The 15,628-nt window shown below is 42.8% G+C and overlaps 1 protein-coding gene across 12 annotated transcripts in view; it reads left to right on the forward strand.

The window, feature by feature from the left end:
* Positions 1 to 15,628, forward strand: part of Rgs6 (regulator of G protein signaling 6) — a 543,914-nt gene that overhangs the window by 26,744 nt on the left and 501,542 nt on the right. For all 12 annotated transcript variants that reach the window (XM_006973072.4, XM_015991902.3, XM_015991908.3 and 9 more), the window contains one exon: positions 1,733 to 1,836. In XM_006973072.4, coding sequence (XP_006973134.1) covers positions 1,753 to 1,836 — 84 coding nt within the window. In that variant the 5' untranslated portion in view covers positions 1,733 to 1,752. Of the gene's footprint in view, positions 1 to 1,732; positions 1,837 to 15,628 lie in introns of those variants that run through there.

Consider the following 15,628-nt stretch of genomic DNA (forward strand, 5'->3'; position numbering starts at 1 on the left):
ACTGGGTATTTTGGGCAATAACATTCTTAGCATAAATTACTGATTCCTGTCTCTTCCTCCTCTCCCACCCTAATTTGTTTTTATAGAATGACCTTTGGTACCAATGCAGTTTATGATAGGATCTTTCCCGAGTTTTTCTCTTGAACCGAATGGCCTTTTAAGTATGGTATTTATCCAAGTTTCTTTGATGAAAAAGCCCATGAAATTTGTGCAGATAGCTCTGGCTGGCTCTTAGATTAGTGATAACATTTAGAAAGGACTTCTCTGGCTTTGCACTGTCTTCTCCCATTCCGACTCACCTGTGAGAGCTCTGTGGGATTCACCCTCCAGCGTGGGTGGGATGTAGAGAAAGGTCCTGTGGTCCTGAGAAGGGAACCCAGTAAGTTAGCTGCGTGCTCAGGCTCCTACAGCAAGTGCAGCCTCACATCAAGAACTAGCTCATCTCGTTACTCCCAAGTCTTATATGCATGTTTTTAACAGGCTTTCAAAAAGGTTGAATTAAACACATTCCCATTTCCTTAATTCAGGTGAAATTCATATAACATAAAATTACTCATCTTCCAATGTGGAATTCAGTAGCATTTAGTCATTCATAGTAATCTACAACCTTCATCTTCCTCTAGCTTCAAAATGTTTTCATCATCCTCAGAGGAGACCCCATGTCTGCAAAATGACCATGCCATTCCCGTTTCCCCCTAATGCCAGCAGCCGCCAGTGTTTTCTGTCTTCGTGAATTTACTTATTCTGGATACTTTAGATAAATGGAGTCATGAAAATACATGTTTTTCCCCCTGACCAGCTGCTTTCATATAGCAGAGTTCTTTTTATGGTTCATCCGCATTGTAGCGTATATCAGAGCTCCATTCCTTTTTATGGGTGGGGAATAGTTCATTCATGCATTGGTGGACATCTGGGTTGTTTCTCCGTGTTGGTTACTGTCACCAAGACTGCTATGAATATTTTAGCACTAGTATTTGAGCATTTGTTTGCAGTCTTGGGGTGCATACGTAGAGGTGGAATTGCTAGGTCACATTAGTTAAATGCTAATTCTGCATTTAACCTTTGTGGATCACTAAACTGTTTCTGCTGTGGCTGTATTGTTTGACAGTCCTACCAGCCGTCTAGAGGGGGCTTGTTTACCTATTTCATTGTCAACACTTTCTTCTTGTGGTTGTTTTGCTTTTTTTTTTTTTCTTTCGTTTATTTGTTTGTTCTTTTTGAGACAGGGTTTCTCTGTGTAGCCTTGGCTGTCCTGAAACTCATTCTGTAGATCAGGCTGGCCTCAAACTCAGGGAAATGCCTACTTCTGCCTTCTGAGTGCTAGGATTAAAGGTGTGCACCACCGACACCTGGCTAACACTTGCTATTGAATTTATAGTTTTTATTTACTACTATAATTGTCATGGCTATAAAGTAACATTTTGGGATCTTTATTTGCATTTCTGTAATGAAATATCCATATTTTACTGTGTAGGAATTAACCAGAAAGTGATCTTTGTTAAGGCAAAATCGACATCAAAATGATTGACTTCATCTCTTGCCAAGAGATTAAGATTGGTATATGTCTTCTCTTAGAGTAGGCGACTCTGGAAAGGACCTTTTACTGTGAGGTTAGAGACTGTCCAGTGTATCTGGCAAAAAGACAATTATTTGCCTTTCAATACTCTCTTTAAAAACAAACAAAAACCCAGTTCATTCTTGACTTAACGGTATACTCACTTATTTATTGCAGTGTGAGAGAAGACACTCAGGATGGCTCAGGGATCCGGGGACCAGAGAGCAGTGGGGATCGCTGATCCAGAAGAGAGTTCTCCCAACATGATTGTCTACTGCAAAGTAAGACGCCCAAGGAATGACTGGGCATGTGCCTCTGTGTAACTGTTCTCTGGGAGGGCTGACTGACGGTGTAAGATAGGTGCTATCTGCCTAAAGTGCCTTGTGGATAAAGGAGGATTGTCTTCTCATTGTTTAATTCTGAAGTTCAAGGAAGTAAAGTTTTCCCAAACTTGATATGGGGCACTTGAAACATCTCATATCATTTAGTTTTGGGTCGATCCCTAGATTGCTAAAGCAATGTAGCTGAGCGTGTCTGTGCCCTCAGTGGCCTTTACCATGCAATGCAGATCTAACAGAAAGTTCTTTGAACTCACAGTATACACAAGGAGTCCAGATGCTGGTGAGAGATGCCAAGGTGTGGCCACTCAGTGCTTAAAGTCGGTGGGAAGCATAAGAGACCCATAACACCTGGAATAGAATATATTAATTTGCAAAAAAGGTACATGGAGAGTGTTTTCTCACCAAAGGAGGAAGCTAATTTTCCCAGCTTCGGGTCAAGGAGTCCTTGTGGGGAAGTCGTTTCGAAGGACTCAGCTTTAAAGGATGTGCAGGGTTGTCACATGAGAAAAGCAGAGAGGAAAGACCCAGCAGATGATGAGATCCCAGCAAAGGCACAAAGCTGGAAACGAAACAGCTGCTGGATCTGATCATGAATGGCGAGGAGCAAAGAGAGAGAAGATTGGGGCTGGAGATAGATGCAGCCAGATTGTAGAGTATTGGATTATGGGTAGTTTAATCATGAAAACATTGTGTACTGAGAGTTGTGAAATCAATCTGTTTGAGATTCAGGGTTTTTCCGCAGTGAGCAAAAAAGGTACCAACGTGGGGGCTGCAGATATCCTGAGAGTATTTCTGCATCTGTAAAAGGGCTGAGGAGGATGCTCTTCTGGTCAGTGAAATACCCTTCAGGACAGAGAAGGAGTAAAGTCTGAATTATAAATCACTTGAAAACTGAGCAAATGTGGGATGAAGAGGTGTGTGGAAGCTCAGAGATGATTAGGTTATGAACAACCTTGGATACTGGAAAAATGTTGCTATTGTCAATTCTAATGGGGCCATTTAAAAGAGGAATACACTTTAAAGGGAGGAGATATGGCCCATAAGCTTATTTTTATGTGTATTAAATTTAAGGTACCAATTACTTTGCCTGTTTATGAAAACTTCAGCTAACCAGTATTATATATTAATAAGGCGATGAGTTGAATGCTTATTCATTTCACTGAATACTTGAGTTGTCTGCTGGGATCTGTGCCTGCTGTCACTCTGTATTTGGTCTGTGTTAATCAGCAGGAGTGTTGAGCTAGACATTCCTGGGTGATCGATAAGGTGACTTTTGTGTATGTGTGAAAATAGAACTCTTATATTACTCTTTCTTTGGGTTAAAATCCTGTAATTCTTTGTTTCTCAAGAGAATGTTGGGGGAGCCTATCTCTAAGGAAGATGGCTATTAAATTATAGTAAATAATATAAGATTCATTAATGGAGCCAAGCAGTTTAATGAAACACACAGAATAGCATAGGGGTGATTGGTTGCTGTTACCTTCTCCACCCCAGGCAGGAGGATCCAGGCCAGGAGAGCAGGAACATGGCTTGGAGTTGGACTTGGGTTATAAGTCCATCCTACAGGCAAGAGGTTGTTGTAAAAATCCATTTCAACGAAGTGAAACATCTTTGTCTACCTTGGTCCATACTGTGGTCCATAATAAGTATTTATTTCTCTTTACTTTTTAGGTCTTATAGGGATAGGGACATTTGAGAAAGGATGAATTATAAGATATGCAAATGCTCACATTGTTAGTAAGTTGAACAAAGTCAATAGATGCCATGTGTTGCCTTTGGAGACAGAAGAAGACAATACAAGGATTGTTGAGGGAGTTATTATTTTAAAGAATTTGTTTATTTTTTATTTTATGTACGACTGTTTTGCTTGAATGTATGTATGCACACCCCATATGTGCTGCTACCCAAGGAGGACAGGAGAGGGCATCAGATTCTCTGGAGCTAGAGTTCCAGGTGGTTGTGAGCCATCACGTGGGTGCTGGGAATCAAACCCATGCCCTCTGGGAGGGCAGCCAGTGCTCTTAACCACTGAGCCATCTCTCCAGCCCCAATCCACAGATTATTAAAGGTCAACAAAGAATGCGAAATGATGCCACCCCAATGCCTTCCACTAAAAAGGTATTTTGAAGGTATAAAACTTTCTACAGGTTTTTAATAAGTTTATGATTTTTTTCCTCTGGTGTGGGAGCAGGCCTCTTTGTTTTGTTACTTAAAAACAAACAATATTTGTAGTTCTTTAGAGCAATGACAACTAGGAACATGCGTACACCTTTCTTGTGACTCCTTCATGGGAGGAGCATGTATGTGTTCACGTAGACACTGCGTTAAGGCTCTACGACAATGAACTGAATTTGTTTGGTCTATTAGGAAGGAAGAGTGCTTATTGTCCAGGGTGAGCCCCATTCTGGAACCATATTAAACTTACACTAACTTGACTTACTCAGACCCTGGCTGTACTTGATCCTTACCATAATCACACAGTGTTCTGTTTCCAAGGCTGTAGGCTACTGTTTGCTTACAACCAAGAACTTGGCAACTGGGGCATGTTGTCAGTAAAGGGTGAATCTAAGAGCTAAGGTCAAATCCCAGAATTTTCCACAGAACTCCTTTTGTGGGACCATTTTGTCTAGGTTGTAGCCATATATCTAGACCTTTTTATAGGTGTCTACAACAGAGATCTTGTTTTCTTTCTCTCTTTGGTTTTCCCTCTTGACATAGACATTCTTAGTGTGAGACTTTTGCTTACATGGTGTATGTTGATCCATATGCCAACAGAAAGACAGAGGCTCTGGGTAAACTTCTGAGTAATAGATGAGACAAGAGCATTCACAATATGATGTGACTTCCAGTTTTCTTATTTCTAATTGACACATAATAATTGTGCAAATGCATGGCAACACCATGTTATTTTTGAGTTCATGTAAACAGCTCAGCTGTTAGAATACCCTTTGCTTCAGGCATTTACTACTTCTTCTCAGGGAAACAGTCAAAACCTTCCCTTCTAGCTCTTGGAAACATTTAGGACATCACTGCTAACTTTGTTATTGCGACGCTCAGACACAGTTTAGGATGATCCTGACATATGAGCAAGCCTACACCTTTCAGAACACACTTCATTTTCTGTTCACATTTTTATGTCATTAACTGTGAGAAGTTGTACTTCCCCCAAGAATGATTTATTTATTATCTTGAACTGATGTTCTAATTTCGTTTTTCATCTTTCATATTCACATTTTGGATCAGAGGTGTGTATGAAAAATGTATTGGTCACATTAAAGATCTATTTAAAAGGAAACTTTAATCATTCATGAAGACACCCAGGGTTTCTTTATATCCCTGAACCTTTAGGGTTCTGGGTCACTGAACTGCCCGATGTAGTGATGATCCTGGAAACTGTCTATCAAATTGTACAGGGGTTCTTTGTAAGAAACACCAGCCTTCAAAGAATGTCCTTACCCCTGTATTCCTTACTTCAGTAAGTCTGGGATGGGTGCTTGGAATAGGAGTTTTAAAATGATCTCAGGAGAATTTGGTTCTCAACTAAACTGGAAAAGTACTTATTTATTGTTTGTTTTCCATTACCCTTCCACCCCATCATTATGTAGGTATATTATGTGTTGCAAAATCATGGGAAAATTGACATTTAAATTTGGTTTAAAATTTCTTCATATATACATATATATATATATATATATATATATATATATATAATGTTTAGTGTGTGTGTGTGCGTGCACACATGTGTGCCTTAGGCTTCTGTTGCTGTGATGATGTGACTGAAAGCAGCTTGGGGAGGGAAGGGTTTATTTGGCTTATACTCCCACAGCACTGTCCATCATTGAAGGAAGTCAGGCAGGATCTCAAACAGGACAGGGACCTGGAAGCAGGAGCTGATGAAGAGGCCATGGAGGAGTGCTGCTTACTGGATTGCTCCTTATAGCTTGCTCATCCTGCTTCTGTATGGAATCCATGACCACCAGCCCAGGGGTGGCCCTACCCATGAGGAGCTTGACCCTCTGACATCAATCACTAATTATGAAAATGTCCTAAGGGGCTTGCTTACAGCTTTTTTTGTGTGAAGGCATTTTCTCAATTGAGGTTCCCTCTTGTCATACGTCTCTAGCTTTTGTCAAGCTGACATTGAAACTAGGTAGTACAGTGTGTGTGTTGCACACCTGAGTGCACGTGTGAAAGTACATGCGTGTATGCCATGGCATATAGTGGAAGCCAGAAGACAATTTGTGGGACTTGGCTCTCTCTTTCCACAATGTAACTTCCAGGGATCTAACTCAGGCCTTCAGCATTGGTGGCAAGTGTCCCTATCTAAGGGACATCTAAGCCATCTTTCTGGCTCTTAAATTGGCTTTTTAAATTTCAGAAGTATTTGTGGATCCCTCAAGATGTAGAAGAACCAACCACTTGCCATCTTGTTTGGCATTTAATGGCAGTGGCCTATAAATTTAGTAGTTCTCTATGGCTTAAGCAGCACCCCTCCATGGTCTCTGCATCAGTTCCTGCATCCAGGTTCCTGCCCTGCTTGAGTTCCTGTCTTTACTTCCTTCAAAGATGGACTAAGATGTAGAAGGGTAAGCCAAATAAACCCTTTCCTCCCCAACTTGCTTTCGGCCATGGTGTTTCATCACAGTAATAGAAACCCTAACTAGGACAGTAGTCAGCATCCTTAGGTGGAAATAACAACAACAACAACAACAACAACAACAACAACAACAACAACCCCCCCAAAAAACAAACAACAACAACAACAACAACAAAAAACAAAGGTCCACGAGGCTGCAAAACTTGCTTGTGGTTCCCAGACAATTTCCCAGTGAAGTCATGAGTGTGTTCATGACCCCAGTGGTCCAGTCAGTGTCCATCTTGGTACCCAGCAGTGCTACCATGCTCAAAGGCCCGTGTGAAGTCACCATGTTGCTGGAGCTCAGTAGCCATTGGAGAAGTTTAATAGTGAATGTCACAAGGCAGGTCTCTGGCTTTCGTGCTCACGTCAGGGACTGGACATGGCTTCTGCTGAAGTGTCTTTTCACTCTCTGATGCTCGTGGGGCGGGGGGCTCTCTGTAAAGAGATTCTGAAATGTTTGCTCCCTTTATAACAATGTTTTGTTTTTTGATGAAGAGTAAATTCCTTTTTCTGATTTTGCTTGATTTTTCTCTGAGTGTTGTTAACAGATAAATGTCTAACTAGACTGGTAATTTGATTTGGTAAAACTCTGTGTTCCTCCACGGTAGGTGGGCAGGGGAAATTGTGGCTCACCATGACCTTGTCTGAGGTCAGGAGGAAATACAGTGAGGTGGAAAGCGCCACAGGAGGCATGGAGTTGCTGAGTGGCTGGTCCAGCTTTCATTCTTATTGTGGGGAACTTCATAGTTTTTTGGTTTTTCTTTTTTTTAATTTAAATCTCGTTTTTCAATTTATCACCTTTTCTCCCTTCCTTCCCAGGTACAAAATACTTTTTACTACAAAAAGAATGTACCAAATGTTCACGTAAGATAAAAAGAAGAAAATATGAATTCTATGCATTGAAACTAGCCTAACAAATAACATTATTTATGCTTCATTTTCCTCCATTGTTAAGTGAGAGAATTAGTCTAAATAATGTGAAAATGTTTTTGTAATGTTTTCAAAGTTTAATCATATAAATGTTGAACTTTTAAAATAGAGCATCCAATACCAAAACTGTATGTACAGGTAAAAGTCTTTTAAACCTTTCTGGGAATATTTTATATGGTCAAAGATGTCAGAAAAAAAATGAGTTGTGGTAATTTACATTTAGTAGAAGTTAGGTAAGGTATCTTCTTGGGCTGTATTTGACGGTACAGCATGTGAGAATAGAAGAAAGGATCAGAAGTTCAAGATTTCCTGGGCTACATAGCAAGTTTAAGGCTATCATGGGCTATGTGAGACCCCATCTCAAAATCAAACAAACAAATAAACTGAAAAAATTTATTTTTGTGACAACCTGCTTCTTTGGGCTTGTTATAACACGGCATTCATATACTTATTTCCAATTATAATTGCTTGCTATAGAAATGGCAGGAATCATTGTACTGTCAGTAATGCAGAGTACCATGAATGAATTAGGGCTTCCAGAGGGAGAAGAAAGTGCCCACACTGTGATATGTCTAAAAATGACTGTAAAGTGTTGTCACTGATGGCTGTTGTCCCCTGCTAGTTCCTACTTACTGGCTCCTTTTCTACGGGTGTGGTACCTGTGATGCTGAGATACCCGTGATGCTATGATACCCGTGATGTTGATACCCATGATGCTGTGATATTCTGCAATCACTTTCCCATGTCACCAAGGACCCTTGAAATCCTGGGTTAGAAGCCAATATAGGAACATTTCCTGAGAATAAACATGCTGCTATTTTAGTCTCATAGGCAGTGGCATTCAGCAAGAAGGGCAAAATCTAGCTTGGAAGAGGCAGAGCTTTGGAGGAAATAAGGAGCAGGATATTGTCTTGAAGTTCAAAGAAGGCCGTGGCAGAAGCAGGGTAGCTAAGAGGCTGCAATCTCACACATCCTGGAGATGAAGCCATGAGGAGATTGGAAACCATTTAATCAGCAAATGTGTATCGATCCTTATTTGTGGACCAGACACTGTTAGATGCTAGAAATGCAGGATGAAGGCAGAGTCCTGCATAAGCCCATAAGCCAATGTGGGAGGCAGGGGGATGGATGGGTAGCTAGACAGTTTTGTGCTGGTGGAGGTAAGCCAGGAAGGAGGAGGGAGGAGGTAATATAGTCCACAGCAGACAAAAGACATCCAGAGGACTTTGTCACATTTCCTTATCCGTGAAAGATGAACAGGGATTAGGTTGGTGAAAAGGGAAGAGAAAAAATTGAGAGGAAAGGATGATCACACGCCAAGTTATTAGACTCTAACAACTTCAAGAGGCTCTCTTGTGGATCTAGGTTTCTGCAATGGGGGCTTGAGGCATGGAGCCAGATTCTGAACAATCTACTGTGTTATCTCAGGAGGTTGGCATTGTACAGACATCTTTTCTTGGTGCTCCCGCATCCGCATGCTCTGCTTCTATGAGCTTCCTCTGCAGCCCCAATCCTAGTAATAAATAAACAAACAAATATACTTTTATATTTGTACCCATTTATTCTTTTTTTCTTTCTTTCTTTCTTTTTTTTTTTTGCTTAAAAAAATCTACAAAGTTAACCCAGTCAAAACTTTAAAGGCAGTTAAGTCAGAATATTTAAAATGAATGCATCTTTGGTCCCAAACATTTGAGAGTTTGTTTCTCTCATTCTTTTCTTGTCTTTTTTTCTCCTTCACATTAAATAAAATCCCCAATGACTAACTTCAGAGAGTGTTTGGAGTAACTTGCTTAATTGTTCAGACTGCATTTCAAGACTGTTTTCATTCAGTTTTTTTTTTTAAATTTATCTATTGCCTTAGTGGGGGGAAAGCCTTTCAGTTTTCCTCCCCTCCCTGGAGTAGGCTTGCTGGAAGAGCAGCCTCCCATCACATTACCTTAGTTGGCAGGAGAGAGGCACACAGGCAAGTCCCAGACCCATGGCGTCTGCGTTGGTGTCCACAGATGAAAGGGACGGGTTTCAACGTGGGGGACAGCTCAGTGTCGTTTAGTAGGGTGTGTGGCCATGGGTAGAATTTTCTAATTTGAGAAGCCTTTGGTGTGCTCAAGCCTTTGTTTCATCTTTCCGTTTCCCTTCCTCGTCTCACTTCAAACAGCCTGAGATTCGGTTTTCTGGCTGACAGTTGATCTCACCATTGACAGTCCTTCGCAGCATTCTGCTGCGATGGAGCAGAGCGCTTGAATAGGCTTCCATTCCCTATTGGCACAGTTCTGAACAAGGAAAGTTTAAAGTGAATAGGTATGTGGGAAAGGAAAATAAATGTTTAAAAATCATGGGGCTAGAAAAGGAGGATTCTAAAAGACCATTAGTGTGCCAGCCGGGTCAAAAGAAAACGAACAAAGCTTTTGATGAGGGGGTGCTCTAAATTCTAGACATGTATTCCAGGGAGAGGATGGGAAACACACGCACGGGTAGTCTCTCTTAAAACAAAAACAAAACAAAACAAAATAAAAAGCTGACAAAAACCATGCAGTCCGGGTTGGGTTGGCCAGCCACTCCTGAGCACAGGGCCTGCCATGGAGACGGGTTGGCATACCCAGTGTCGCTCCATTGAAGAAAATCGATTTTTCCCTCTTTTGGTGGCTATCAACTGTGAAAAGCTTGTTGGCGAGGGGTGGGGCTTTGTGTCCGCTTCCCCTCCTGTGAGCTCAGATTCTGTCTGGCTTGTGTCGACGGTGTGCATGCTGCCACCGTCTCTGAGTTCACGTGTGCATCACTCCCGTTGTGAAAACATTGCCTCCTTGAAACCATGCCACACCTCTGGTCTTAAAATCCCCCCCCCACACCTTTTATTGAAAATATTTTTTTTCGTCTCACCTAGTAGATTCTGATTATGGTTTTCCATCCTCTACTCCTCCCCGTCCCTCCCCATCCCCTCTCCACGGTTTGTGTTTTCATAGATTTCTTTAAGGGATCTTTCCATTTCCTCTTTAAGGACCTCTATCATTTTCATAAAGGCTTTTTAAAGTTTTTCTTTTTTCTTATGCTTCAGCTACATTGCAATACTCAGGGCCTGCTGTGGTGGGGTTGTTGGGCTTTGGTGGAGACGTATTGTCCTGGCTGACACTGTGTGTTATTGATTGTTTGGTGTCTAGGCATCTGGGGTTGGAAAGATTATAATTCTAGGTACTGATATCTAGTCTTGCCTTTGTTCGGCGGGTGTTTTGTTCTTTGCCATCTCTGTTTCTCAGGAGGGTGTGGTGGCCGTGGGTCGCCTGGTAGGACGTTCTTCTGATGTCCCGATAGGTGTTACCACTGGAGGCTCCAGGTCAAATGTGTTTCTAGGTAACCGGGAGCTGCTACTTAGGAATAGGGATGGGTTAGGAAAAGGGGGCCGAGGGGTGCACAGAAGGAAGGGAAGCAGGGTGTACCACCAAGATCTGCTCAGTCTCCTGAGAATGGGTGCCGAGGCTAAGGAGAGGCCATGGCAGAAGGTCTGCTACAGAACTGGGGATAAGACTGGGGCTTGGACTTGGTGGAATGGAGGGGGAGGTGAAGATCTGCACTTAGTCCACCTGCTTCCCTGGCAGGAGTTCTGTGGGTTCCTGGGAAATGCCTGCTGGGGTTGGGGGCTGGGATAAAACAATGCGTGGGGGGGAGGCTGGAAGGGGAAGATCTGGGTGATCCACTGGAGATGGGGCAGGAAGGAAAGGGAGGCTGTAGTAGGTGGTCTGAGACAGAGCTGGGGATGAGATGGGGGGCGGGGAGCTTAGACTGAGATGGAAGTGAAGGTCTGAAACTAGCCTGCCTGCTTCCCTGGTTTGACTGGCCTGAGGGTTCCCAGGGAGTGCCTGCTGGAGTTGGGGTCTGGAATAAAGCAGTGAGTTGGGGGAGAGAACTTACGAAGGGAAGATCTGTGTGATCCACTGGAGATGGAGGTGGGGGCGGGGACACACTATGGCCAAAGCTGGTGACCTGCTGACTGGTGAATTGGTTTTGGAGGAGCTGAGAGAGAGGTAACGCCTACCTGCTTCCCTGGCTGGAGTGGCCGGCAGGTCAACATGGACATTTTCTATGGACCTCTCTTTCTGGGCATTATTCTTTTCTTCAACAGAATTGATGATCCCTATCCCCTCATTCCTAATCACAGCCTTAGTTGTCGCCTTTTATCACTTGAATATTTTCATTTAGTTCATTTTCCTGCCATTCCTTTTTGTCAACCAACTCCTTAAGCATACGAATCACAGTACGTTTAAGTTTTGTATTTGATATTTTACAATCTTTAAAACATGCCTGTTTCTAGTATCTATTTCCTCCTCTTCCTCCCCCCCCCCACTCCATGTTTCTAACTGGTCTTTCTCAGTTCCAGCATTGCTTATACAACTAACATTAGAGAGATAACTTTAAACCAGTGCAATGGTTCAGTGGGGGCAGGTGCCCACTGCTAACTAAGCCGATGACCTGAGTTTGGTCCCTTGGATTTACATGGTAGAACTAGTTTATTCTGATTTCCACACATGTGTCATGGCACACATGCATCTGCACACATATACACACAATCGTGCCCATAAGTGAACGTGAACCATAAGTGCCCCGGTGCTTCAGGAAACTATTCAGCCTTTTGCTTAAGTTGTTAAGCATGGCGCCTTTGCTGAGAAAAAGCACCCTGGTCCTGGGCTCCTTTTATCTTAGCTTTCCTCTCCTCTCTGATCACACGAGTAAGGTCTTCTTCCATAGCTCTCAACACTTTCAAACATGTTTACTACAGTGTTTTTCAGACTTTCTGCTCCTCTTACCAGGAGGTTTACTCTGCAGCATCCAGTGAGCCAGGCCAGCAGTAGGATCCCTGAACCCTGGCTTTCCGTTCACACAGGCCCAGTTGACTCTTAACAATGTTTTAATTTTTTTACTTATTGCTTCTTTTTGAGTTTTAGTATGGAAATCCAGTGAGGCTTTGAACTTACAATCCTCCTGCCTCATCATCCCTGATGCTAGGATTAAAGGCTTTTGATGCTGTACTTGGCTCTTAAAAATGATCTTTAGGAAATACATTTTCTAAGAGCTTATTTTTTTTAATAGCTTATTGCTAAAGGCTAGTGATGCTGGAGATGAGGTAGAGCGAGGGAAACCCTTGAGCATGGAGAAGGTGGGGTTGACCTGTGATTAATGTTTTTGGATGGAGGATAGACAGAAGGATTCAAGGCTAAAGACCAAGACGTGGGCCTCCATGGCTAGAGATGCCAATCGCTAGTGTAAACAGGAGGAAGACATGGAAGGGTAATGTCACTGGAGTCACAGAGTGTTTCCTCACCTGACTAGGTCTGGGTGGATGGTGGCTCCAGGAAAACAACCCTCCTATGAAACAAACCTGACGAGAGGTGGAAGCTAGAAGAAGGCTTACGTGACTTCATGTAGTCTAGAACATATTCAGGAAAGTAGCTTGTGCCTGTCTGTCAGCACATGTGACATTTAGAACATTTCTGTGTCCATATGTAGGGTACTGTAAAGAATCTTCACACTCTGTGACTCCAGGCAATAGAAATCTGCTTCACTTCTGTGGAGAGTAGAAATCTGAGACTAGCCTGTGCCAGGGCTGTGCTCCCTGTAAAGGTCAAAGGTCAGAGTCCTTCCCTGCCTCTTTCTACTTCTTTGGGGTCACTGGAAATCGTTGGCATTCCTCAGTTTGCAGTCTCTTTCCTTGACCCACCTTATATCCCATGTGACCTTTTCCTGTGTTCAGGTCTGTGTTTTCACCCAGCCTTTTTAGGAGGAGATAGTCACCGAGTTTAGTCCCCCAACTCCAAAGTACGACTCCATCTTAGCTAATTACATTAAAAAAGACCTCATTTCCAAATTAGGTCACACAAATCAAATCAACAAAAGTATATTCCTTGGACTCTAGCTTCTAGCAAGGCACTGCTAGAGGTGGGGGTGGGGGTGGGGAGGGGGGATAAAGGGTACCACAGAACTCAGTCCCTCTCCTAGGTAAGCCTGCCAACCTAATGGAGAAGACCAGCGTGGACCAGGAATAGAAAATAAGGTGATTGTTTATGGACCACCCTCCTCACCCTGGGTTCTATGGCAGGTGCTGTGCTCATACCGAAGCATGGAATCACTGGAAGAGCTTGTTGGATAAGATGGATGGGGAACCAAGGGGCAGAGGGTTGAGTGGTGGTATCCGGATTTGAAGCCATGTTGGCTTTGTTCTGAAGCCTGTAGTTTTGGGGAAGAAATTGGCATCTGTAAAAGAAAAAAATCTTGAGAGTATTTGTGATGAATTAGAAGAAGGTTAAATGTGGACCATGCAACTTACAGAGGAAGAGGATATGGGAATAAAAACAACTGGAATTGCACCTTTCAGAAAGGGTAGGGTTCTGGTTCATGGGGCCATGTGAGCAAAGGTACAGAATATTTATCATAAAATGTGTTTGCTATTTAGATGCTCACTGGCTAATTATAAGGTTCTACTCCCCATTACACATCCCTGTAACCCCATTGTTTCTGAAAATGTGATCAATATAATATACCCAGTTTACCAAATCAACACCAAACTCAGCTACACAGCTCACCGTAGAGTGTCAATGGTTTCTTCTGGCCATCACATGACAGAAGTGTGGCTCACTGCCATTGCGAGCATCACACACAGAAATACCCTGTCACATGGGAGGCCAGGAGCAAATAACAATTTGAAGTATGGGTACATGTGTATCTCTTTTGTATCATCAAAACACCAAACAGACTTAAGTCACTAAATTGAGTCATACCCTGCCCTACATAAAGAAAATACATGTGATGCAAGTGTACCTCACCCTTCACATGAGGACATGAAGCAAGAGAACATAAGCATCATTACTTCTCAAACTCACATGGTGAGAGGTATCAGTAGAGCCAAGCTCCTTCACAACCAATTTTACTTCTTCCTTCCTTTTTTTCTTTTTTCTTTAAAAAAAAAATCTGTTCCATTTTAAAAGTAAGACTCCAAATACAAAAGAATCAAAGCCCAGAGAGTCAAAAAAGAAAGCTCACATATGTCTTCGAAGCAAATATGACTGAAGCGAACATTCTGGCCTGTGTCCTCCCAGTTCTGGCTTTGCGTTAGGTGTGTCAGTGGGTGATCATCACATGTGTATAACTGTGGGCTTCCCTCTTCTCCACCACCTACACCCTAATCTCCGCCAGCAGATGTCTGTCGTCATCTGTTTTCAAGGTGGAATAATATTTGATGCACAAGAAAATGCACAATTATTATTTATTTATTTTATCAATTAATTTATTATCTAGGATCTCATCATGTATTTGGGGCTGGGGTGAAATTCCCCATAGAGCTGAGATGGCTTTGAACTTTTGATCTTTCTGCCTTTACCTCCCCCAGTGCTGGGATTCAAGGCGTGTGTTACCATGCTTGGTTTATATGGTGCTGGAAATCAAATGAAGGGTTGTATGCATGTCCCAGGCAGACACTCTACCAACTGAGCCATGCCCCTAGCCCCTGTAGCATAATTTAGTTGATTTTTTTTTTTGTTTATTATTAGTACTGAAGTTTAAAATCCTTAGGTCAAAAGGCATGAGCTCTGTCCCATGTGACTCCTGCTCTGTGTTCCCTCTGCAAAGCCAGTATTGACTCCACATACATAGACTAGCATTCCTGGATGCTGGCAAGTTCTCTGTCATTGATCACAGGACAGCAGCGAGGGCATTCCTGGGAATGAGGACCCATTTCTCCCCGTTGCTTTCCACCTTCTAAACCACGCCCCCCTCCCGTGGTCTGACTAGCCCCGAGGCGGCAGCACCCCCCCCCTCCCCCCCCCCCCCCCCCCCCCCGAGAGCTTTGCGGATGCCAAGGTATCCAGAAAATTTTCATCCTGGAGCCCCGCCAAGCCATTTGCTATTTTATCCTCTATTTGTTTTTCTTGAGCAGCTAACTAAATAAGAATACCATCTCAACCTTGCTGCACTCCCCACAGCATTTTCCCTGCCTGCACACCCGCATCTGCCTACGATTTAACCATGGGGTGGCTTCTTATATTTGAAAGCTAAATACAAAAGCACAGCTCTGAGACACGGCCAAGTTCTGCAGCCAAGTTTGAAGAATAAAACTTTAAAACAGCTCTTCTGTCACATACTTGAGAGGGGAGGCAGGCTTTGCTATAAATAAAGACACAT

This window comes from Peromyscus maniculatus, chromosome 14, assembly GCF_049852395.1.
Source record: "Peromyscus maniculatus bairdii isolate BWxNUB_F1_BW_parent chromosome 14, HU_Pman_BW_mat_3.1, whole genome shotgun sequence".
Taxonomy (NCBI): domain Eukaryota; kingdom Metazoa; phylum Chordata; class Mammalia; order Rodentia; family Cricetidae; genus Peromyscus; species Peromyscus maniculatus.